The sequence below is a fragment of the Plecotus auritus genome (assembly GCF_963455305.1).
Source record: "Plecotus auritus genome assembly, chromosome: X".
Lineage (NCBI taxonomy): Eukaryota > Metazoa > Chordata > Mammalia > Chiroptera > Vespertilionidae > Plecotus > Plecotus auritus.
Window position 1 is genome coordinate 134,641,843 of NC_137784.1, and position 27,104 is coordinate 134,668,946.

Here is a 27,104-nt window from a genome sequence, read left to right on the forward strand (position 1 = left end):
CGCAGGCGCAGAGCGGCCGGGCGGGACGCCTGCTCTGAGGAGGAGGGCGGGGGGGCAGAGGGAGCTATAGGAGCAGTGCTCCGGCCCGGAGCGAAGACTTGCAAAGGCTCCCAGGCAGCCGGGAGCAAAGCCAGGGGAAGGAAGGCCTATTCTTGCACAAATCTTAGTGCAACGGGCCCCTAGTTAGGTGTAACAGAATATATAAAATTCGCCATTTCTGGACCTCAAAAAAGAAGAGTCACATTTCAAAAATCCTATTATTTCTCAACTTTTTATTCACTCCTTCTCCAGTTACAACCTGGAACAGGCTTTCAACATACCTCAGGCCTAGATTACTACCAGAGCTTCCCCAACTGCCATCGGTCAGCCCATATAGTCCAGGTTAATTTTTTTTCAAAATTCCTTTCATGTAATTCCCCTCCTCAAAAAAACCTACAATGGTTTCCTATTTCCTAACACATTACATCTAAACTCTCCTGCCTAGATTTAAGGCTATGATCAGGCTCCATCCTTTGCACCCAACTTTATTTTGTACTATTTCTCAGTAAGAAATAGGTTCCCTTCCCCTAGACCAGTGGTCGGCAAACCGTGCTCACGAGCCACACGCAGCTCTTTGGCCCCTTGAGTGTAGCTCTTCCACAAAATACGTGCGGGCATGCACGTACAGTGCGATTGAAACTTCGTGGCCCATGCGCAGAAGTTGGTTTTCGGCCTGGGCGAGTCTATTTTGAATAAGTGGCGTTAGAACACTCAAGGGGCCAAAGAGCCGCATGTGGCTTGCGAGCCGCAGTTTGCCGACCATTGCCCTAGACCAGTGGTCGGCAAACTCATTAGTCAACAGAGCCAAATATCAACAGTACAACGATTGAAATTTCTTTTGTGAGTCAAATTTTTTAAACTTAAACTTCTTCTAACGCCACTTCTTCAAAATAGACTCGCCAAGGCCGTGGTATTTTGTGGAAGAGCCACACTCAAGGGGCCAAAGAGCCGCATGTGGCTCGCGAGCCGCAATTTGCTGACCACGGCCCTAGACTAACTGTGAAATTACCTTGCTCTTCCTTAGGAAAAACTTAAACAAGAAAGAACAACAGACACTGAATCCCTAACAGCAAGTTTATTTGTAATTGGAGTTAAGGATTATTGTAATGCATGCTGAGAAACAGTAATACTCCAAACTTCTAGGTTACTATCTTATAGGGAATACAAGACAATGTTAGAAGAGGCTTTGGCACACACAACTATTGGAACAAGATTATCAGAACACACTATTAAAACCTTATTATCAGAACACTCACATATTACCTACTTTTATGTCAGATCAGCTTCATGGACAGCTCATCTTCTAATTTCTCACTGGCTATTTGAGTAAATAGCATTCAAGGGTAAACATTAAGACTGGGGAGTAGGGAAGAAATACAGAAGTGGTAAGCATCACAACATTTCAGTCTACATATATACTAATACAACAGTAAGATTAAGAAACAGTATTTCAATTTCTTTTCTGAAACAACATTTTGGCAATGTTTAGCGCATGAGAAGACACTGCTTTGGTCCGTCCACTCTTTCCAGCTTTTCAAAGTGTTTCCTGGCATTGCGGATGTTGATCAGAGTCGCTGCAGAAGCTGGGGGTAGGGGTAGGGGAGATACCCAACAAAATAAGTACAGGCAGTCAAAGGAATGTCTATTAAAAACAAATAAACAAACAAAAGAGAGCCAAATCCCTCAACGTAGTAGGACACAGACAACATATAGGAATATGAGGCCCCAAGTTAAGCAGTTTAGTTTTTTTGAAAAAGTATATGTGTTTATACTATAAACACAAACTTTCCAACATAAATTATCAAAAATTTTTATTTGGGGGCTAATACTATAAAACCTACTATCCTATATTATATTATATATCTTAAATATGTTTTATTGCTATCAGGGAGAGGGAGAGAGAAATAGGAACATCAATGATGAGAGAGAATTATCGATCGGCTGCCCCTCACTGGAGACTGAGCCCACAACCTGGGCATGAGCCCTGACCAGGAATCAAACCCTGACCTCCTGGTTCATAGGTTGATGCTCAACCACTGAGCCACACCAGCCGGGCTTATGTTACATTTTAATATTAACCTAAGGTAGAAAAAACCAGTGAATCAGAGATAACTTAAACTTCTGGGAACATCCTGAAAATACTGCTACAACCTTTATTTTAATGGTTGAGATGAATTTGGCTATTATGGCATGGAAGCACCAAATATATCCCTTTATGTCCATAACACAAATATGGGAATATGCTACTTAGAAATATACAATGACATATAAAATGGTCAATATTTAATAGTTCAGAGCTAAGACTGACTAGTCTTTTAAAAATCTAGCCCGGCCAGTGTGGGTCAGTGGTTGAGTGTCGACCTATGAACCAGGAGGTCACAGTTCAATTCCTGGTCAGGGAACAGGCCTGGGTTGCAGGCTCAGTTCCCGGTAGGGAGTGAGCAGGAGGCAGCTGATCAATGATTCTCTCATCATTAATGGTTCTAACTCTCTCTCCCTTCCCCTTCCCCTCTGAAATCAATAAAAAAATATTTTTTAAAAAATCTATACTATATATCATACATTTGGGTTCTCCTTTCTTGAAAATCCCTATATTTAGTAATTTGATTTTTGAAGTTCCCAAGAACAAAACATAATGCCATAGAGCCTAAATTATTTTTAAGCTTCAAAATATACGTTTATTAAATAGAAAAAATTATTTATTACTAGTACTAAGTTAGTGTTTTTTTTGTGATAAAATATACATAACAAGAAATTTAGCCCTGGACATGTGGTTCAGTTAGTTGGACATCAATCCATGCACCAAAAGGTTGCCAATTTGATTCCCAGTTAGGGCACATGCCCAGGTTCTGGGCTTGATCCCCAGTAGGGCGTGTGAAGGAGGCAGCCGATCGATGTTTCTCTCACATGAATGTTTTTCTCTCCCCTCCTCTCTCTAAAAAAATCAATAAAGTCTTTTAAAAATTTACCATTTTATCTATTTCTAAATGTACACAGGTCAGTGGCCTTAAGTACATTCACACTGTTGCGAAACCATCCTCATTCACTACAAAATAGTTTTTCAGTATCTAACGAAGTCCTACCTCTAGGGCCGTGGTCGGCAAACTGTGGCTCATGAGCCACATGCGGCTCTTTGGCCCCTTGAGTGTGGCTCTTCCACAAAATACCACGGCCTGGGCGAGTCTATTTTGAAGAAGTGGCGTTAGAAGAAGTTTAAGTTTAAAAAATTTGGCTCTCAAAAGAAATTTCAATCGTTGTACTGTTGATATTTGGCTCTGTTGACCAATGAGTTTGCCGACCACTGCTCTAGGGCAATGAGTTTAAAGAATATGTGGCTTTGAACCCATGTTAGCTAAGTTTAAACTTACGAATGGATGGATCAGACATCACAACCATCACATAAGTGTTGGATGTAAAGATATCAATGAAAGCAGCAAAGTTAGAGTTCCTAACTTCCATGCTCTGGAAAGAAGCAGCCAGCTTGCTATAGGAGAGAAGAGAAAAGAGCAAAGAACATAAAATAATAGCAATGTAAGAATTTTTATGTTTTAGGAAAACATTTTCATAGCATTATACCTCAATTGACCTCTTCATTAAAACAGTTAATCACTAGCTCCACTTTGTTTTCCAAGGAAACTCTAATGCTCAATTGATCATAGTTTGGAAAGTGACTTAGAGAGTTAGGCCTTGATATTGACTGTGAAATGAAAGTGGGTTTAGACTTAGATCCCTGTTAAAAATCATGTTATAAAAGATTTCTCTTTTATTTAAGAAGCTTTTAAAGTTGAAATTCCTCTATCACTAAGATTAACTTTTGAATTTTAGTTACATTGAAATTCAAGAAATGATCCCATCTCTTTGAAAACAACCAAGGTAATTACATTTGCATTTTATTCTATATTGCTTCTTAAAAACGTTTGCATTAAACATGCCAAAAAGTCCCAAAGTGTCTTTTATGCTAAGGCATAACAGGAATAAACTCATACCTATTCTACTGTCTGGGTATCCAAGTTTTACCAGGGTAAGAATTTTGATTCTTAGATATTTAATAAATTGTGATGTTCAGCCATTACATCTGCCTATATTCACAATGCTAAGACTCAAATTGTATTTAATCCAAGCTGAGGCAACATGGTTAGACATTCCCAGACTCTATTTTGTAACATTCCTGAATCAGTACCTCCCTATTCTAATTACTGTAGCTTCATAGAAAATCTTGGCATTTGGTGGGGTCAATTATCCTACTTTCTTCTTTTTTAAAACTCTCTTAGACATTTTTTATTTCTTCCCAAACAGAATCAAACATCTCAAAAGGGTACTCTGCTTTGATATTTTTCATATGCTTCTTCTGTATCACTTGAGTTTACATGAAAGGACAATGAATTTCATTCACCTCAGTCAAATGGAGGCTCCCTCAGACTTTAGCTTTCTTTTCAATTGAAGGAACTATTCTGGATATAGAAGTGTAGTCCACTATAGTTATTTGAACCTCTCAGAATAACATTAATTTTTTTCCAGAGGTAAATAGATCCCACAAGACCTCTTACCTGCAGCTCAGCTTAAACTGCTTAATAATGTTGCTGATTTTTTCAAATCTGTGGGCATCGCGCTGCTCTTTACACTGATAGTGAGAAATCACCTGTGAAAAAGAGCAATGCCCTTTAAATCCATGCAATGTAGTCATATCACCCACTGTTACTGCTCTAGGCCAACATCTGTCAGTCTCCTGGCCACCTGATTTTCAGGGCAGACTTGGCACCTGGCTTCCCGTTTCTTTTCCTTGGCCCCATATGCTGCCAACATTATGCAGAATTTCAACATCCTTATGGATGACTCATCCCATACAGTTTGGTTATAATTTTATTACATCATTCAAGTATTATCTATTTTGATTTGTTGGTCTTCTTTATCACTTACCTTAATCATTAAATGTTCATCTTATTTCATTATTTCTCAGGATGGTCTTTCATTAAAAAATACAAATCAAAAAAGAAAAATATATAAAAATTCTTAGCTATTCTTGAGGTACACTTAATTTTAATAAAGCCTATAACCAAGTGGCTTTTGGTATTATATTTAAAAATCTTAACGAAATGATTATAACCTCTGAGAATTGACTATTTATAAATGAACCTACTCAGGATGGACATCCACGCCAGCTGAGAATACTTTCCCTCACACTTTCAGATTTTAATAAAACCTAGACGAGCATTTTCTATAGGCTGAATATACAGATGTAAAAATTTTCAGTAGAAGCAAAACTGAGTCACTCGAAAGAACCTATGAGATAGATATTATTATCTCCATTTTAGGGAAGGGGAACCAAGCTCAGAGATTAAGAAATGTGTCTAAAATCACCAAGCATTGGTAGAGCTCAGAAACAAATTATTTACTGTAAATTGCTCTTAAAGAGTTACATTTACTGAGCTGATCAGCAATTACTTATGCAGTGCCTTTTGACATCTCAAATTCCTTTCTGCTACTGTTATTTAAAAATTTTATTTATATGCCCAGCTGGCGTGGCTCAGTGGTTGAGTGTCGACCTATGAACCAGGAGGTCATGGTTCGATTCCCGGTCAGGGCACATGCCCAGGTTGTGGGCTTAATCCCCAGTGTGGGGTGTGCAGGAGGCAGCCAATCAGTGATTCTCTCTCATCACTGATGTTCCTCTCTCCCTTCCTCTCTGAAATCAATAAAAAAATAATTAAAAAAAATAAAAATTTTACTTATAAATATATTGGTTTTTGTATTGCCTCTCAGGCCCATACACAGAGTAGGCTTTAATATAGTTAAGTTGAATTTATAACAAAAATTAAAATACCAACATGCTGCTTTTCCATTCTGCCTCTCCATGTGAACTCTTAGCTATGTCAGTGAGTTGACCATTACATCTCTTCCATGTTAAAAGTTCTCAACTCAGTCTTTTGTTGAAAAGGGTGGGATGTGAGCTTCCTCAAAAGGGAAATAACCCTCATCGATAATAATAAAAATGTAATATGCTCATTAGACCGAACATTCTTCCGGACGACCTCCTGGGCGAAGCCGGGGCTGCGAGGGCCGAGCTCCTTGCATGAATTTCATGCATCAGGCCTCTAGTTTGATAATAAAATTCAATAGGAAACAGGGATACTTCAATACAAATGAGCAGTGATTTGCAGATATAATCTAAACTCTGTGTATCAGCGGTCGCCAATCAGTGGTCCGCAGACCACTGGTGGTCCATGAGGTCCGAAAGGTTGGAGACCACTGGTTTAAGGAAACCTTTGGAGCAGCCGTCACCAACCGGTGGTCCATAAGGACAGAAAGGTTAGTGACTGCTGCTGTAGATTATACCTACAAAAATCTAAGTTTTTACTAACTACTGAAGAGTGACAAACCAAAGGATTTCCTTCAGGTCACTTACTGACAATACTACTGTATAAATAAGGCTGGGCATGTTAACATAAACACAAGAGGGAAGAAGGTTCTTCCAGAAAGTAGCAACATGGTGTTCTCTGCTGCTGAATAAAAGAAGGTGAGTGTGAAGTAATATTTGCAGAGAAGAAAGTTCTCACCAGAAAAGTAGCTCTCTCAAATAGAAGCACTTCATCAGCCTCAATAATTTCAGCAAAATTCCTCAGGTTCATTTCTAGCTGCTGAACATTGGGAATCAGCTGATAAACAATGCTGGACCAAGCCTAACAGAACAGAAACGTGGTGGAATATTACTAACAGGCAGCCAGTCCCAGACCTTTGCAAATGAGTAAGCACACTACGACACATGGACAGCAAAACACGGTGATAATTGAGTCCCAAATACTGATAACCAATGACATAAAACAAATAAAATGAGAAAGCAAAGCTAATATTTGACATTTACCCTTCAGTTGGAGTTTTTAAAAAATTTTCGAACACTTTTGTAAAATGCTGCAGAAACTTTTTCCTATTGATAATAAAAAATAAAAAATAACTTAATTCCATCATGTTATCTTAGGAGAAGTTGAAAACTCTGATCTCCTACTGGGTTATAAAGCTTCTACTCCTGTCATTCAACAAATATTTAAATCCAACGGTGCAGATTGTACTAAAAAATCAGAACCTAACGATGCTATAGTTAACATATACCTAAAAATCAGTTTTTTTAAAAAAATATCAGAGCCACAAAGACAAATGGCCCCTCCCCTCAATGGGATAACATACAAGAGAAATGTTAAGAAAAATTAGTGGCATTATCATTCCAAAAGGCTTATATTCAGCTACATAAATTATTGAATTTAAAATGGTCCACTGCGTGTTTGCCTAAAACTGACTTCATCTGGAGGAGTATGACTAATGAAAGGAGTTGAAATTAACCACACCTCCCTCTATTCTCTTATGGCTCTTTAATTTGAACCTCCACTAGAATATGTCCTTCAATCTTGCTCTAATTTGTCTGGCAAGGTGTGTAATGTTCTTCTCTCCCACTAGAGGGCAGGAACCTGGTCTTAGTCATTTGTGCGTCCTACAGCATCAAGCAGATACGTGATGAGCGCTTGCAGAATAAAACGGAATATAAAAATGTAAGTTAGCTCTATGCGACATTTATGCAAGCGATAGTAGTGCCATGTCTCTGCTCCAATTAGTTTTATTACTTAGGCATGGGGTTTCAGGCTCCAAGTTCCCAGGTCGGTGTTAATGTCACTGCTGAATTTACCTTGGAGAAGACACCAAAGCTAACCACAGCAGAGACATTGTCACTCACAGCAGTGTTGTGATTAGCCAATTGTCTTTGGTCGTGTTATGTATTGCCATCCTTCACACCGCAGCTGGTTCTTATCAGTGCGTCATTGTCCATCCTTATTCACGGTTACCTGTTCTATGGGAATAAGGCTTTGAGAGAAATTCGGCCCAAATTAATCTAGAACAGTATTTCCTAGACAGGTATCTCAAAAATGATCTGTTAATAGAGCGAGGCTGGGTCAACATAATATTGGGGGGGAAATGAATAAGTTAAAAAAAAATAAAGCAATGGCTATATTTAAAGTCCAGTGGGGTTTTTTTCTCCTTGAGAAATCAGGTTTCTGTGCTTCTGGTTGTAGATACTTGTCGGATGCAGTTGATACTGAGGCTGTAGCTACCAGGGACAGAGAAGGATGTTTTTCCTACCCAGAGTCAAACTTGTCAACAGATACCAGAAGCAGTCTGAAGGAAAGGTCTGACCACAGGAGGGCGTCAAGGAGCCAGTCTTTCAAATCGCTGGATCAGTAGGAGAAAGGGAGGAAGCAGGATAAGGAACCTATGTGCCAATAAGGTCATTTCAGCTTTACCCATAACACAGCTATTGTTGTAACCTCTACAACTACCGCAAGTGGTGTGGTATCCATTCCAGCAGCGGGAACAATCTTTCTGGTTGAAAGAATGCTAGTCTCGCCCAGCCGGTGTGGCTCAGTGGTTGAGCGTCAACCTATAAACTAGGAGGTCTGGGTTCGCTTCCCAGTCAGGGCACATGCCCTGGTTGTGGGCTCAATCCCCAGCGTGGGGCATGCAGGAGGCAGCTGATCAATGATCCTCTCTCATCGTTGATGTTTCTCTCTCTCCCCCTCTCCCTTCCTCTCTGAAATCAATAAAAACATACTTAGGAAAAAAGAATGCTAGTCTCCATTTGGCATGAAAATGGATGCTACCAAATTCTAGGCAGACATGTCTCATTCTAAGACTCCCTTTGCCAATCTCTCCCTTAAATATTGTTCTTCTCCTGCCATCCAAACTTAGGCAGACTAGCACATATCCTGTAGAAGTACCCTAATATTAGACAGCTCCAATCAGCATTGAGACCACAACAGGTCAAAATGGATGACAGCCAATGAAACCTCAGCTGTCATGAATATCAGTATCAAATCAATCCTAACCAAACTGGCTAATTCAGTGTGGTTGGTAGGCATGTCGACCCAATCTAAGATCAAACCCAAAATCTCTTAAAGTTAATTCTGATGTTTCAAACAATTTATTATAATTTGTTTTTAGTTCAACATTTAGATGGCTATGAAAGAGTTTAAATCTTTTTGATAATACCCTTCTTGCTTTTTTTCATGCTCTAAAATGAGGGAATTCGGAGAAACATACACACCTTATAGAGAGTTTCATCCCAGATAGATGTCCGGAAGCAAGAACATTCCAGTGGGCGAGACAAACGCCTCAGATCTTCTTCTCGCTCTTTAAAAATCTGAATGAAAAAGCCCAACACACTGATCAGGATACATAGCTCTCCTCTTTCTTTGCAAAAGCTGAGATATAATGATTTCTTGCATATTTTAAACAGAAAGCATTTCCTCTTTCCTCAGAGGGATTTTTCAATGTGTACAGTACTTCAGAGACATTCTGGCAGAAATGTTTTCAGGTCAGGTCTAAAAGTGACCCTACCTGTGATGGTTAATTTTATGTATTCATTTGGCTAGGCCAGTGGTTGGCAAACTGCGGCTCACGAGCCACATGCGGCTCTTTGGCCCCTTGAGTGTGGCTCTTCCACAAAATACCACGACCTGGGCGAGTCTATTTTGAAGAAGTGGCGTTAGAAGAAGTTTAAGTTTAAAAAAATTGGCTCTCAAAAGAAATTTCAATCGTTGTCCTGTTGATATTTGGCTCTGTTGACTAATGAGTTTGCCAGCCACTGGGCTAGGCCATGGTACCCAGACCTTTGGTCAAAGATCACTGTAAATGTTGCCGTGAAGGTATATTTTAAATGAGATTAATAATTAAATCAGTAGACTTAAAGCAGATTCCCCTCCACGATGTGGGTGGGATTGATGCAAATCAGTTGAAGGCCTTAAGAGGGAATTCTTCCTCCAGGCTGCCTTCTGACTCGAGCTGCAACATCTACTCTTCCCTCTTTAGCCTATGGGCCTGCCCTGAAGACTGCAGACTTGCCAGTCTCTACAATTGTATGAGTTAATTCCTTAAAATCCACCAATCAACCTCTCTACCCCTTCCCTCTATTACATCTATCTACACACACACACACACACACACACACACACACACACTCACACACACTTATTATTGGTTCTGTTTCTTTAAGGAACCCTCACCAATACATAGAAACACCCATATTACTTGAAATTGATACTTAGGGAAGCACCCTAGCCATTTTTACTTCAAAATTTCCAAGTCTGACTGAATCTTTAATGAAACAGAATATATCTTTCTTAATTAAGTTTCAAATCCCACAAACAACAGCAATGTATCTTTGGAGATATCTATATAAGCATTCAGAAAACCGTAAGTTGCCCTAGCTGGTTTGGCTCAGTGGATAGTGCCAGTGGCAGACTGAAGGGTCCCTGGTTGGACCCCAGTCAAGGCTCAGAGAGAAGGGAATAAAAAGATCAGGTACTCAAAGTAGTTCTCAAAATCAAATACAGAACTGTCTAGTGGTTTCTGAAAGCCTATAAGCTAACCCAGAAACACCAAAAACATACCCTAACCCTGGAGGCAATCATATAAGTAGTTATGGGAAAAAAGTATTCCTGACCACAGCTATTACCAAAAAAAAAAAAAATCCTTTAGTTAAATAAAAGGTATCCTTAGACCCCTAGGCTCCAACCCAAGGAGGGACTGTATTCTGCACCAATGACATATTTTTAAAACTTTCCTCAGGTTCATCCTTGGAAATAGATCTTTTCTTTCAGCTTACACTTTAAAATCCAATCCTCTTATTTTATATTGGACAAACTAAAGCTAGACTATATTTGTTATGTGCAAATCTTAACAAATTTAAGGGGGGTCTCATAGCTAGCTGGGTGTTTGTCCTTTCTACTGTGTCTCTTCTGGTTTAAATTTATGTGTATTAATAATCCCCATGCTAAAAAGAAGAGAAATATACCATATCAGTACAATGATAAGGGACTTAGCATTGTGCCTCACCAGTGTGACTGGCACTTGAACTGGTGCATACCAGTTTCTTCAGTCAACCTAATGACAGTTGTAACCTTTCATTTCACCCCTGGTGAGTCTTCTAGCCTTGACAGTAACTGTCTGCTCTGAGGACAGTAAAACAGGGGCAGCATACATATTTTACAAATATATAAACTGTAATGCAGCTTCATTCTTTTGCATGTGGCTTCCCAGCTTTCCCAGCACCATTCATTGAAGAGACTATCTTTACTCCACTGTGTGTTTCTGGCTCCTTTGTCTCAAATTAGCTGTCCATATACATGTGGCTTTATAGCTGGGCTCTCTATTATGTTCCATTGATCTGTGTCTGTTTCTCCTCCAATATCATGCTGGGGAATTTTGTTTGATATTTTGTGTGTGTGTGCGTGTGTGTGTGTTGTGTGTGTGTTTTATTTTATTTCAGAGAGGAAGAGAGAGGGAGAGAGAGATAGAAACATCAATGATGAGAGAATCATTCATTGGCTGCCTCCTACATGCCCCCCCCCTCGGGATTGAGCCCGCAACCCAGGCATCGAACCGAACCGTGACCTCCTGGTTCATTGGTCAATACTCAACCACTGATCAACGCCAGCTGGGCAATACCATGCTGTTTTGATTATCGTAGCTCTGTAGTATAATTTGAAGTGAGGTAGCATGATACCTCAAGCTTCATTCTTTTTTCTCAGGAAAAAGCTAAGAACCATGTAATTTCACTCATATGTGGGATATAAAACTGAAACTCCTGAACACAAACAGTAGTGTGGTGGTTGACACAGGGAAGGAGGTGGAGCGTGAAGGGGGTCCTAATATATGGTGACTGGAGAAGATCTGACTTTGGGTGTGGGCACACAGGGCAATATACAGATCCTGTAACATAGAAACCCACACCTGAAACCTATATACCATATTAACCAATGTCACCCCAATAAATTTAATTTTAAAAAGGGATAGAAAATATATATATATAAAGGCTGTTTAGTGATATTACATAGTTGGGTTCCTTACCTAAATCTGAAAGTTATTTATTAAATGAATACTATCTTTCCCTTACCAGGGACAATTTGTTTTTGAGTGTTTAAAAAACAACAACAAATGCCCTAGCCCAGTGGTCGGCAAACTCATTAGTCAACAAAGCCAAATATCAACAGTACAATGATTGAAATTTCTTTTGAGAGCCGAAAACCAACTTCTGCGCATGGGCCACGAAGTTTCAATCGCACTGTACGTGCACGCCCGCACGTGGTATTTTGTGGAAGAGCCACACTCAAGGGGCCAAAGAGTTGCATGTGGCTCGCGAGCTGCAGTTTGCCGACTACTGCCCTAGCCAGTTTGGCTCAGTGGATAGAGCATCCGCCTGCGGACTGAAGGGTCCCAGGTTTGGTTCCGGGCAAGGACATGTACCTTGGTTGCAGGCTCCTCCCTGGCGCTGGCCCTGGTCAGGGCGCGTGCAGAAGGCAACCAATCTATGTGTTTTTCTCACATCGATATTTGTTTTTTCCCTCTCTCTTCCACTCTCTCTAAACAATCAATGGAAAAATGTCCTTGGGTGAGGATTAAAATATATACGTGTGTGTGTGTGTGTGTGTGCATGTACACACACACAAATGACAAAACTTTATTTTGAAAGCTTAGGTGGAGATTTCTGCCCTGAAAAAAAGGATGGCACAAATGTCCCTATACTTCTACAAAAGAAGTTTGCAAAGCATGTCCACCATTTCCTGTAGCACCCTTTCTGTTTCTTACCAGATCCCGCTGATCCTCCTGTACCAGATCCATCTTGTGCACCAAGCAAAAGATTTTGGCATCTGGAGAGTTCTGCAGAATGGCCTCCAGGCATGACTGGTAATAGTGCATGTCCTTTTCCAGTTCGCGGCTCTCCACATCAAAGACATAAATCAGAACCTCCACATTTCGGAAGATGTTGTCTCGTTGGCTAGTGAAGTAGTTTTCCATGAAGGTGTCCTGTCTAGTAGGAAAAAAAAAAGCAAGTCCTCAGTTTAGGCCAGCCTTGGGCAAACTACGGCCCGCGGGCCGGATCCGGCTGTTCTATCCGGTTCTCTTGCTCTCCCCTCCGCTCCTTTACTTTGAATTTGTATTAGTTCACACAAACACTCCATCCATGCTTTCGTTCTGGCCCTCCGGTCCAGTTTAAGAACCCATTGTGGCCCTCGAGTCAAAAAGTTTGCCCACCCCTGGTTTAGGCCCTTCTACTTAACGATCTTATGTGAAAGATAATCTAAAAGCTTAGAATGACAGGGCAAATAATAGCAAACCGGTCTGGCTTAAACATCTTACTTAAGCTTTGCACTACCCTAAGGCCCTCTCCTTGTGTTCCAAACGTACTTTGACCTGTCCTTGGTTCTCAAGGCCCACTGTCTATTCCCTGAGGGGCCTTGACACATGCTGTTCATTGTCTCACCTGGCCCTATCTCTACATCTCATTAATTCCTACTTATCCCTTTAGATTTCAGTTCAATCCGTATCTATTTACAAAAAACATCCCTGACCTCCCTGACGGGCAAATCCAGTCACCACAGGCCCTTTTACCAATACACTGTTCTTCTTTTTAATATTTACAAGTATGGTATTACTCATCTGCATGAGTTTTTAATTAATGGTATTCACTTCCCTAAACAGAAAGTTCTAAGGTAAGGAACATGGTCTGTTACTGTTCGCCGCTGTTTCCCAGTTTTTAGCAGAGAGCCTGCCATTGAATAGGTGCCCAGTGAATATTTACTAAAGAACAGTCAATTGCCCTAACCGGTTTGGCTCAGGGGATAGAGCATCAGCCTGTAGACTGAAGGGTCCCAGGTTTAATTCCGGTCAAGGGCATGTACGCTGGCTGCGGGCGCATCCCCAGTGGGGAGTGTGCAGGAGGCAGCTGAATTGATGTTTCTCTCTCATCGATGTTTCTAACTCTCTATCCCTCTCCCTTCCTCTCTGTAAAAAATCAATAAAATATATTAAAAAAAAAGAACAGTCAATACTCTGAACTATATGAAAATGACTCCAAGAACACTTTTTAGCAGAACATTGCTCTCTGCTCCTTAGGCTGTGTACTGTTTCCCAAGGAATTCTCAATTACCAGATGCCTAGCCAAAAACAGAATTTTGTTATGGGAAAAAAACTCATGAACCTAGCTTTCAGTCCTGCACTTTGCTATTAAATGGCTGTGTAGCTCGGCCAGTGTGGTTCAGTGGTTGAGCATCAACCCATGAACCAGGAAGTCATGGTTCAATTACCACCAGTCAGGGCACATGCCTCATTGCAGGCTCAATCCCCAGTAGAGGGTGTGTAGGAGGCAGCCAGTCGATGCATCTCTCTCTCCTTCTCCCTTCCTCTCTGAAATTAATAAAAATATATTTAGCCCTAACTGGTTTGGCTCAATGGATAAGAGTGTCGGACCACTGAAGGGTCCCAGGTTCTATTCCAGTCAAGGGCATGTCTCAGTTGCAGGCTCAATCCCTGGACCTGGTCAGGGCCCATGTGGGAGGTAACCAATCCATGTGTCTCTCTCAAACCGATGTTTCTCTCTGTCTCTCCCTGCTCCCTTCCATTCTCTCTAAAAATTGGTGGAAAAATATCCTCATAGGTGAGGATTAACTATATATATAAAATAAAAGAATAAATAAATATAAATAGATAAATCACTGTGTGACCTTAGGAGATGCATAATCTCACTGGACTTCAGCTGCCTTATGTGTAAAAATGACAATAACATCTTATTGCCTAAAAGTAAGAGACTTGGACTGATCTTGCCACAGATTACAGAATTGGAAGCAATGGTAATGAGGAAGGATTTGTATGGAGAAATCTGCTAGGGTGTTAAGTGATCCATCTGCTAGCAATAATGAAGTCATTTTCTTACGGAATATTTGGCTATTTTGTTGTTGTTTTTAACAGATACTCACTGAGCACCTAGTCCATGTCTGGTTCTATGCTAGGAACTGGGAAATGCTGAGCTAACAATGTCTGTTTATTTCGTGAAGCACTTGGCTATGCGTTTTTTAACATATTATCTTACTTAATCATCAAAACAACTCTATGAGTTGGCACAATCATTATCTCTATTGTATGGATGAAGAAACTGTGGTTCAGAGAGTTTACGTGATCAATGCAAGACAACAGCTAACAGGGCTGAGATACAAATGCTAATATAACTCCAGAGCCTAAGCCCCTCACCAGTACACTACACATCAGCCAAAGATCAAATGGCCATAGGGTAGGGAGCAATACCAGCATATAAGCACAGTGAATGTTCATTTATGATGGGATATTCGAGAACTGCTTTGGCCATGAGAGAAAACACTGTCTCCTACTCCTTCCATAGAGGAAAGGTATGTGCTCAGGTCTTACGGATAGTGCTTAGACTGCCTGGAGATAATTAATACATAGCCCGGCCTGTGTAGCTCAGTGATGACTCTCTCTCATCATTGATGTTTCTATCTCTCCCTCTACCTTCCTCTCTGAAATCAATAAAAACATATTTTCAAGTCAGAGATCTTGATTTAATCAAATGCTAAGTCTAAATAAATTTTTATCCAATATATCTATTATGGAAGGCAGCTATGCTCACCACTATACCACCAACGCCATCCAATGTGTCTATTATGAATGATAGTTACTCAAGTGCATTCTCCATGCTGATTACTGCCACTGGCCTCACAAGTAATCAGATGGTACTTACCCACCACAGTCCCACAGGTTCAACACCAGGTTTCCCAGAAATCGAACATGGGAATGTTCTACATCAACTGGAAGGTAAATATGACAAATCTAGTAATTGCAGCATGCGAGGCGAAATTCAAACTAAGCAAAGCACTAAGCCCAGGATTTAGAAGGACCAAAGTGGAGTGAAATGCTCAAAGCCACAAGAAGGTGATTTTCAGCTTAGTAGCGTGATTTAGTGGCAAGGTGGCACCCCGATTACCCTGAGCTACAGAACTGGCTCTCATGTAAGTCGTTACTTTTTAGTAGTTTAGTGCTTAAAGCAGAAACAACTGCCAATTAAAATACTAATGTTAAAATCTCAACATGTAAGACAGAGACATATACCATTTAATAGCGCTTCCCTGACCCATTTACCCCTACCGAAGCCCTCCACAAAAAAATTTTTTTAAAGCAACAACCAAAAAACCCCCCAAAACACACAACATAACCATATTCACTCCTTCTATTGATTTCCTTATTTTCATTACTGACCCGACCAATTTCACATTGGGGGTGGTCATTTTTGACTCCTCTGTCCACATTCATTCATTGCTATCCTTTGTAATCTCTCTCAATCCCCACTCCTTGCTTTATAACCTGCCACTAACATTAAGGAAGGCCCTTCCCTTCTCAAGCCTACACAACCACAATAGCTCCACAGTTACCTTCCAACAGGAAGCCTTTCCCCCTTTATTTTACCCTCTAGGCTACTGCCAGGTTCATCTTCTTAGCACTACTTTGAACATGTCACTCCCCATTCAAAAAACTTACAAAGGCTCCTCTATGTCTATAGGGGGGCATTCAAGGTCCTTCAGAATGTGGCTTTCAATCTCCCTTTATATTCCCCAATGAGGCACATTAATAATGCCTTTTGCTCCAGTCCAATCTGGTTTATTCATAGTCCTCCCAAACCCCACTACCTCCCCAACCCCCAATGTACCTTACATCAGGGGTCGCAAACTTGCTAATAGGGGCCAGGCCAGTAAACATACAAGAGCAAAGTTAATCATTTCTGAAGAGTAAACATTTACCCAAGGGGTCGATGGCGTGAGTGGCAGTTACTCAGCTGTAGCTCATTTGCCATGCAGGAACATGGGTTTAGGATTAACAGAGCTTTCAATTTTTCAATGGTAGTGGGAAATCCAGATTTTTATGGAAACATTTACGTGTTGATAACTAATTCCAATTCTTAAAAACATTGTACAGGCCAAACAAAACACATCTACAGGCCTTTTCCAGCACACAGTCTGCCTGTTTGCGACCTCTGCCTTACGCTTCCCTCCCATGCCCTCTATACTTTGCCTACTCTGTCCATCTGCCTAGAAAGTCCTCCCCACCTTTCTTTCCGAGTTAGATTCATCTTGTAAGAACCAACTAAAACCCCCACTCCTCTTAAAAGCCCTACCTGGCCACCCCCACTTACCGTCATCACTCCCTCTGAATTCATTCAAACATTTACTAAGCACCTACTCTCTGCCAGGCACTAAAAGTCACAAGGTGGAAAAATACAAATTCTTATCCTGGAAATTTCTCAAAGTGGAGCAACTATCACCTTTACAATTTATGTGGTAGTCAATCAATCACACAGTGGTATTTCTTCTATGACTAGCTTGAAGCTGTTGCTTAAACTGACTGCTAACTTTTGTGCAATTTTAGATTCTCATAAACTGTATCGTAAGCAGCAGAGCATTATTTTTTTAAATGGACCCTGGAGCCAAACAGTTCTTAGTTCTACGTCTCTGTGTGACCTTGGGCAAGTCACTTAACCTCTAAATATAAGTTTCTTCTTCTATTAAAAAAGCTGGGAGGCATACTACTGACCTCACAGGCTTACTGTGAGGATTAAAGGAGTTATACATAAAGTGCCTGGCACGTAGTAGGTGCTCAAACTACCTCCCTTCTCCCCTTTACTTCCCCCTCCTTGGAAAAGGAATCATATCTTACATGTCCTTGTATTTCCAACAGAGTCTACGAGAGAGTAGGTGCTCAAACTGCTATTAATTTGAAGACTATGTAAACGGTCTAGTACTAAAAAAAAATGGAAAGAAGTGCTACTGAGAAAGGGAAAGACAATAACAAAAGAAGTGACAGGATTCAGTGACTGTTTAGATATGGAGCACATGGAATAGAAGTCTTGTTTCTATTCCCCATATCACAGATATTGTTCTCATCAAGTGACCAATGGCCTCATTGCCAAATCCAGTGGACATTTTAGTCCTTGTCTTACTTTCTATAGTAATGACACTGTTGACTACTCTCTTCTCAAAAAATTCTCTTCTCTCAGCCTCTGAGATCACATCTACAACCTCTTTGGCAGATCCTCCTTCATGGGCTCCTATTCTCCTTTCTGTCCCTTAAATGTTAGAGTTCTTCGGGATTCCATCTTTGGTCACCTACTCTTCCATGTAGTCTCCTCTTAGGCATGCTAATCTATTCATATTATTTTATTTTCCATTTGGATACTGATAACTCATAAATATGTTATCTCTAATACAGATTTCTCTCCTCCCTTTCTGAATCATATAGCGGACACCTTCACTTGATTAAACCACAAGTATCCCAAACTCAACGTATGCAACTATAATTCATCATCTCCCCATTCTTCCCATAAAATCTATTCCTCCTTCAGTCTTCTCCATCTTAGGGAATGTAACCAGTTGCTTAAGCAAAAACCTTAGTTTCATCCTTGAGTCCACTCTTTTCCCCGCCATTCCCCCCAAACCTATCAATCAGCAAGTCTTATTGACTCTACCTGTTAAATACATCCCAAATCCATTTACTTCTCATCATATCTATGACCACCACCCTAACCCAAGTTGAGCCTCCATCATCTTTTACCTGGTCTACTAAAATAGTTTCCTGATTTGTTAACCTGTTTCTACCCTTGCCTCCCCTAACCTATCCTTCAGATAACAGATATAATGGTCTCTCAAAAATGCAGATGTTTATTCCAGTTTTCTTTAAAAAGAAAAAAAAACACATTATCTCTGTATAATTCTATATATGTATGATTGTATACACTCAGGGGAAAAAAGGCCTGAGAATGAGGAAAGGAATATACTTTCTACACTTCTATGATGTTTGAATTTTTCACAAATATTATACGCTTGTCCTTAAAGTTGAACATTAAAAATGATAAAATATGACTGTTACTTTCAGTTTAAAATTCTCTAGGGGCTGCCCTCTACTCTCAGTTCAAACTACCTGGCATGGCTTATAAGGCACTTTATGATCTAAAACCCACTTTTTGCCTCCCTCTCTAGTCTCATGTCTCCTATATGGCCCTCTGGCTCTCCTAGTCTTCCTATCCTCTATTATAAGAGCAACTGAAATGAACCAAGAACAGAACTTTGGGAAATCACATACATTTATGGGGCAGAAAGAAAAAAATATTCTTTAAAAAAAGGGAGGGCTGCTTAAAGATTAAGAAAGAAAACCTGGGTAATAAGGCATTAAATAAAAGCCAAGGGAACAGAATTTTGAGAAGATCGGAAATCTCAGAGCTGTCAACAGTGTTTTAGAATAAAATACTTCATAATCATATTTTCATTGACAAATTTACTCGTCCAACACAAACACATTTTAACAGCCCCCTAATGAAGTCATTATTATCACCATTCTGTATCCTTACTTCAAATTTCAAAACAAGTAGACTCTAAGTTTAACAAAATAAAACTGGACTTTTTCATCAATGACAACTAGAAAAAACACTAAACATTAAAGGTGATGTAATATATTTGAAGTACTCTTTTACTACTTTTTAAAGAAAAATTTAAAAGCTGCATACAAAGGAATAGCAAGTAAAAACCAATGTATTTTCAGTTAGTCTATAAGTTAAGCAGAACCCAATGACGAACTAGTTAATGATACACTAAAGCATGAAGGCCAACACAATATTTTAAAGTATAACTTTTACTACCTTTAAGGAAATACAGTAATTGCTAACAAAGTATTATCAATGAAGGTCCCGCTTGAGATATCCTTAAGGGCAAGAGCTCTGTCCCATTCACAGCGCCTGGCACACAGGAAGCTCTGGAAAAGCACTTGTTGAATAAACGGCCTGCTTTGATGTATACGGAGTCATATAATTTGCAACGTACTGTTTATAACATTTCAATGATGCTGCTAGGTTATTTTAGAACTATTTTAAGTAGCTACATTAGTTCTGAAATTTGGATCGCAAGACTATTCACTAGACTTAGGGTAGTACGTAAACTCTGCTAATTCCCTAAAAACAAAAATATTAATTGGACGAGAAAAAAAGGTGGTTCAATAAAATGTACAGAACTTAAAACACAAAGAGAAAGAAGACTTCCAAGAATTGCGGCTGTCGCATAATGAGTGGAGCAGGAGCACAGACTGACATCCAGCTCTCAGGCTTTCGAGTTGAGTGAGCTGAACTCCTGGGTCACACTTTCTTCATCTATGAAAATGAAGCTGATATAAGGACTAAAGTAAACAAAATAGCATACAATAAACATTAGCTTCCTCTAATCTACTAAAACCATGTGATTATTAGGCCCAGATATTTAACTTGGAAGAATAGGGAAAAAATTAAAATTTAGCAAATCAAGACAGGGAGGAAACTGGACAGGTACTTTCTAGAAGACTTGAAGTCTCTTGAGGCATGATAGGCCAAAGGACCCTGTCCTGACCAAAATTTCTGATGGACTACTTAGCTAAAAACTAGAGGAGATGTTTATCCAGTGTATGAACTGTACGAAGGCTAGAAAGAATAAGTGACATATCAGATGAAAGAATTAAAGATAGGATTTACCCTCTTTCCTACTGATAAGGAAACTGAGGCCCAGTAAGATAGCGACTTTTGTGCTGGACTTCACAGTTAACAAACACTGGGTTCAGGAACATGTCATGGGCTAAAACGAACAAAACTGAATAATAGAGGTAAGCATTTATTCTTAGGTTCAAAATATTAACTGCACAAGAATCAGGAGAATATGTGTTTTGATGATAATATATGTGAAAAGAAATTGGGTGTTTTTATATGACTCAACATAATGAAAGTCACTCCACAAAATAAGAGAGCCAGACGGTGCTGCCCAGAAATATGAGATGTGACCATTTTATCTGCCCTAATCAGGCCACATCAACATCCGAGTCTTAGCACTTTAAGAAAAATGTAGATATGTTCAAACAAGTCCTTCAAAATCCTTCAAAATGATGTCAAGTGAGGAACAGATGGAGGAAGTGGAGATGTTTGACCTCAGGAAGATAAGACTTGGGAGGTAAGAGATGGCTAGGACTGATTGAGACATTTATCATACACAAATATTTGTAGAGGCTCAAGAGAGCGGAAAGGGGGCCAGCCAACAGAAATAAAGGGAAATAGACTCGAGGCTGTAACTAAGAAATGGCTTTCTAACCATTAGAACTGCTCCAGTTGAGAGTCTATACTACACGCCTAGCACGGAAATGAGGTTCCCTTCTCCTTTGTATCCTAGCATCTGGAACATAAGGGGTTTTTAAAACGTTTGTTGTTCTCAAAACCACAGTGAGATACCTTATGAAGTAGTGGGAGACTTGTCCCTGAAAATGTTCAGGATGCTAGAAAACCCACATCAGGAAATCTTTAAAAGCCAGATAAGGGCAATGGCTTCATCACCTAGAGGCCAAGGACCATGACAGGACCCAGAAATGCCTGGATGCTGCAAAATGAAATGGCGTTACAGCCTAGAGACAAAGGGATCTCTCAGGAGCGTGGATCCACTGGCAGCCCAGTGAGCCTACACGAGGAAGCCAGATTTAACATTCAAACCATCAAGGGCAATGAAACATTTCTCAAGTCGAAGCCAGAGCTCCAGTGAGAACATCCATGTGTATCCAGGAAGAGAAACCGCAGAGCACAGATTAGGTTAACCTCCCTCTCATAACCTCTGCCCCCCCCCCGCCCCCACCCCAGCAATTTACCTTTTAATGAAGCCTAGGACTAGCAGCTGCTTAAAAAAAAATCTTTGGCCATTTTATTGTTATGCTTGTTAATACCTATCCATTAATTTCCTTTTACATAATAACAGTTAAAAAACAAACACCTGCCTCCCCCCCCCAAAAAAAAAAAGAATAAAACACACGAACAAACAAACAAAAAGATCCCTATGCTTGTTTAAGAAAAAGCAGGGTAAAAAAGAAGTTGCACACGGGCATCCCACTTGGTAAGCAACCTAGAAAAGAACCACCCAAGAGCGCAAGCAGTAGTAGCCAGAATTAGGCCAAACACCTCTGCAAGGAAATGCAAACAAGGGCAAACATGCTGCAAAACAAATCTTTCAACCTCCGCATGGCCAAGTTACTGCAACCAAGTGTGTTATGCAGATCATTAATAGTTAAGATCACCTGACTTTACAATAAGATAAAACATCTTACTTGTGGCACCAAGTCGACGCGTGTCTCTGGCAATATAATTTGCAAAGATAATAGATCTCATGCTGGTCTTACCAGACCCACTTTTACCCATCAATAGCACCTAAGGACAAAGTGGGGGGAAAGAATGAAAAGAAGTTAGCAATCTAAAGCAAATCAAGTCTACAGGGATCTCTCTCTCTCCTGTACTTGGTGTTTTCCTGAAGTAACAGTACCAACAACCGGCTGCAGATAATGGCGACTAATTCCTCAACCAATGGTGAAGGCAGAATACCCAGAATTCCAGGGCTCAGATGCTTAGCTGTCATGAGTCACACATCCTCTTGGCAACAGAACTGCAGTGAGTTTATTATGCTATTAGTATACACTATCATATATTCAAAACTATGTTAATGCCCAGCCAGCATGGCTCAGTGGTTGAGCATCCCGGTCAGGGCACATGCCTGGGTTGCAGGCTCGATCCCCAGTGTGGGGCGTGCAGGAGGCAGCTGATCAATGATTTTCTCATCATTGATGTTTCTCTCTCTCTCCCTTCCTCTCTGAAATCATTAAAAATATATGTATTTTTAAAAAAGGATGTTAGCGACATAGAAACTTGAAAGGAAACTGAACCCTGATCTCGCATAATCTAATGTTTTGTGCACTGAACTATAGGACAGGAGATTTCAGTATAACCGAAAGTTTTCCCTCCTGCTCAAGGTCAACCTTTCCATCTCTGCTATCCATCTCATCCTTTCTACTGACCTCCATGATTTTGCTCTGTCTCTTTTTCTTTTCAAATGTCCAATGGCCTACAGGACCAAGTCCTTAAACTACATATAACACCCCCCTTAATTTGGCTTGTTTATTCCTCTGCCTTCATCTTCTGACCCTCCTTGCCTGCAACTTTCATTGTCCAGCCATACTGAACTGAACTGCTCGTAGTTACTTTCATTGCTCCCAGATCTCCAGGGACCTGTGCACTATGTCTTTGTTTCACCTTGTACTCTCTGTCAGTAGCTTTCCATTCCCTTTTCTCTCTTTAGCTAAGCTCCACCCATTCTTCAAAATTCAGTTCAGTGACCATCTCCTCAAAAAGCTTACCTGGCCCTGGCCGGTGTTGCTCGGTGATTAGAGCATCAGTCTGCACACCAAAGGGTCCCAGGTTTGATTCCCAGTCAAGGGCATGTACCTGGGTTGAAGGTTCAATCACCAGCCCTGGGTGTGTGTGTGTGTGTGTGTGTGTGCACGGCGCAGGAGGCAACCAATCAATGTTTCTCTTTCTCTCTCTTTCTCTCCCCCGCTTCCTCACTCCCTTCCCTTCCACTGTCTCTGAAAATAAAAAATATCCTTGGGTGAGGATTAACAACAAAAAGCTTCTCTGACCCCAATACCCTAGGCTGGCTTAGGTAATTCTCACCTCTGCCCTTCCATGACACTCTTATAGCACTGCAAAGACCATAATGCATTGCAGTTAGCCAATTTTTTGGTCTGAGCTCCTGAATGACAGAGAGAATCCCCTTGGTATCTTCAGTGTCTAACATATAACAGATGCTCAAAATATGTTCCTCAAATGAATGAACAAGCTACCAAAACAAAGGTATTAACAAGCATGTCAAACTCGCGGCTTGTGGCCTAGTGGCCGCGAGTTTGACATGCTTGGTATAAAACAAGCATGTTATTAACAATGAGAATTGTCCAATGGAAAGGCTGGCCTCATGACAGTGAATAACCTTCCTGTCAAGGTCAGCATTTAACAAAGACAGAAAAACATCTGTCAGAGATGCTATAGATTCTTGCACTAGAAGGGAATTGGATGAGGGGAACTCTAAGAGTCTTCAAATTTATGAAACAGAGTTCCAATCACCTTGCTTTTCAAATGAAGGGAGGGGTATATGTTCTATCTTCAACCCTAAAATAATTTATAAAAGTTTCTAATTACAAATATAGGGAGTATTAATGAAAGTACACTGCACTCAAGCTCAATTTAATCTAGCTAGTTAGCTATGTAACTTTATCGCACTAAGGAGATGTTACTCATGAGCCAGTATAAAGTTGTTATAAAAAAACGTTTTTTCTTATTCATGCACAAATTTCTGATATTTTTAGACAGCCTTATTAATAACTTTAGACAGGCTCATCAAGAACATCCCCTTAGCAAAGTGGAGTTTTTTATATAATAATTATTAGATGAAATTAAGCCTAAATATGATATTTCTTCTTTTTTAAAAAATAATTCTTTATTGTTTAAAGTATTACCTATGTCCCCTTTTTTTCCCCCATTGACTCCCTCCAGCCCGCCCCCACCTACCCCCCCAGGCCCTCACCACCCCATTGTCTGTGGCCATGGGCCATGCATATACACATACAAGGATCTTTGTTGATTACTTCCTCCCACCCCACCCACCCTCCCCCACCCTCCCTGAGATTCTGCACTCTATTCTATGCTTCCGTGTCTCTGGATCCACTCCATTCACCAGTTTGTTACTTAGATTCCACATATGAGTGAGATCATGTGACACTTATCTTTCTCTGACTGACTTATTTCACTTAGCATGATACTCTCCAGGTCCCTCCATGCTGTCTCCAAGTGTCTTTTTTTTAAATTTAAGAAATCTTGCTTCAATTGTTTATGAAAGACTGTGTTAGGTGCTGATCGAAGTGCTCTACATGTATTTGCTCATTTAAACTTCCTAACTACCCTATGAGATAGGTAATATTATCACCATTTTACAAATGAAGAACATAAATGCCCCAGAGGTTCAGAAACTTGCTCCAGAGCTGTGCTCTTATGAAATCTGCCTAAAGGGTAAGTTGGGTACCATAGAGCACATGGGAAATAGCATTTAATTCTACCTGGAGAACTCATATAACATCCTATAGTGGCCCAGCCAGTGTGGCTCAGTGGTTGAGCATCAACTTATGAACCAGGTGGTCACGGTTTGATTCCCAGTCAGGGCCCATGCCCAGGTGGAGGTCTTGATCCTCAGTGGGGGACGTGCAGGAGGCAGCCAAAGATTCTCTCTCATCATTGATATTTCTCTCTCTCCTTCCTCTCTGAAATCAGTAAGAATGTCTTTTTAAAAAGACCCTATAATGGTAACATTTGAGTTGGGTTCAACATAAATGTGCAGGCAAAGGCCTGTGTATGTGTGTGTATGGCTTGCATAAAATACAAATTAATTTGTAAATTTGGAGAAAAACGAATTCTGTATGGCTATGATAAGGTGCATAGGTGTGGTAGATGGTTTAGTCGGGAATCAGTTTTTAAAGAGCATTCGATGATCAGGAAGTCCCTTGGATTTTATTCTATGGGCTTTGAGAAGTTACAAAAAGTTAAATATGTGAATGACGCAGATAGATATATGTCTCAGAAAAATTAAATTAAGAAGTAAAGACTGGGACAACAGTCAGGGAGAACATTTAGAAGGTTCCTGCAACAGTCCAGGAAAAATGGTTACACCACATTTTCTGAAGAGTAACTTCTTACCTTCACCTTCATGTTTTTTATATATTTAATGCATCTTACCTTTTTCTTCAAGGCTGTATTTGGCAGCGCCCACCTGCAGATATAAACCATAAGACAGAATTTCCATGATCCAATTGCCTTAGAAATTGGGATTAAAGAAACACAAATCAATACAGAGATGCAAAAGAGCATGTTTAGCACAACAGCTGAGAATGGCTGTGTGTGGCACCTCAGTTGCGCAGAGGCGCTCATTTTCCTAAATTATACAACGGGGTTTATGCTAACCTATCCCCTAATTACATGCTCAGGAGATAGCTCCTAGTTATATTTATTTAGGAATATAAATGAGCCATTAAAATGCAAGATTCCACTTTTCATAACCTTCAATTTTTTTTTAAGCAAAGCAACATACACAAGTGCTTTAACAAAGCAAACAATATTGCCATATTTAAATGTCCTCTATTTTTTTTTTAAGCCAGCCTCCGATTTAAAAAAATGTGGGAGCATCTTTAACCCTTCAGCTGTCCTTCCAAGTCATATTTCACTCATTGCAGGCACAAAGGATATAAAATACAAGATTCAATTGCAGATACAAATTGGCACAGAAAGCACTCTCAAGTCCACGATCTCTGCCCAGGCAATACCAACCCTCCTTGTAAGTCTTCTCATCCTCCCTATGATGCCCAATCTCCTTTATTGATCATTCAAAGCAATTCAGAACCGTCACCTCATTTAGAACACACCTTCCAGGGCTGGTATTAGGCCTGTCCCTTCCCCTCCCAAGGGTCTTTTCAGCCCAGTTACCAACCAGCCCTCCTTACAGTTTACCCAGTCGCCAAAAGCATGATACTAATCAACCTTACTGGTAAATAGAAGCAAATTATCGCGGGTGGGGTGTTCTAATGCACAATACTCTCTTCAGTCAGAAGCCCCTCACTCCCCACCCCCACCCCCATTTCCAGGTTTGGCATAATACCCTTCACCCACCCAAGCGATCCTTCCGGCTCCCCTATGGGAGGATCCACTCTTGGCCCCAGATTCTCTTTCTCCATCTTTTTCTCGGAGTCAGATTCTTCCATCGTGCAACAAGTCCTTTGCAGTCCCTTCTAAAGCCGCAGTACGGTTTATGTTTCCCCCCCTTGGCCACCCCCTCAGCCGCCTGTTCTCAACGCCTGCAGCCCCTAGGCCTGCTCTGTTCTTGCCTTCGCCTTTGTCCACTGGGGGGCTGCTTTCCCCAGTTACCTTTACCACCTCAAACTTGGCCTCAAGGCACAGCCGAGCTGGCCGGCTCCAAGGCTAAGGGATGCGGTGATGCAAAGGAAGAAATGGAGGAGGAGCGGGGGAGCGGGAAAGAGGGGTGAGGTGGGGGGTGGGGGGTCTCGAGTTTGGGCCTCACGCCCCAAGGTCTCGAAACCCAAAGGTGACTTCACCCGCAAAGAGGTGGGGATGACGAAGGCAGAGGTGGCAGAAAGAGCAGACCCGTGCAGGCACTATGCGACGATCGCCTCAGTGGGCTCGTGGTGCCCGAGCCCGCCCAACCCCGCGAATCCGCCGGCGGCGGTGGCGACGTTTACGACCTAACCGCCCGCCCTTCAGGAGCCCAGGTACTTCACTGCAGCCACACGACTGCAGGCCAGGATCACGT

At 40.8% G+C, this 27,104-nt stretch overlaps 1 protein-coding gene across 2 annotated transcripts; it reads right to left on the reverse strand.

Annotated features, from left to right (window-relative positions):
* Positions 1-1,099: 1,099 nt before the first annotated feature.
* On the reverse strand, positions 1,100-27,104 carry RRAGB (Ras related GTP binding B). 2 transcript variants are annotated; one of them, XM_080651957.1, is made up of 11 exons: positions 26,447-27,104; positions 25,520-25,553; positions 22,015-22,114; positions 17,578-17,661; positions 15,611-15,677; positions 12,667-12,889; positions 9,125-9,220; positions 6,594-6,716; positions 4,587-4,678; positions 3,408-3,523; positions 1,100-1,622 (listed from the first exon to the last, which is right to left on the reverse strand). In XM_080651957.1, exons 1-11 carry the CDS (start codon positions 26,536-26,538, stop codon positions 1,525-1,527), a joined length of 1,125 nt encoding a protein of 374 aa, XP_080508083.1. In that variant the 5' UTR covers positions 26,539-27,104; the 3' UTR covers positions 1,100-1,524. The 2 variants fall into 2 exon arrangements, with proteins under 2 accessions (XP_080508083.1, XP_080508084.1); XM_080651958.1 differs by lacking the exon at positions 17,578-17,661.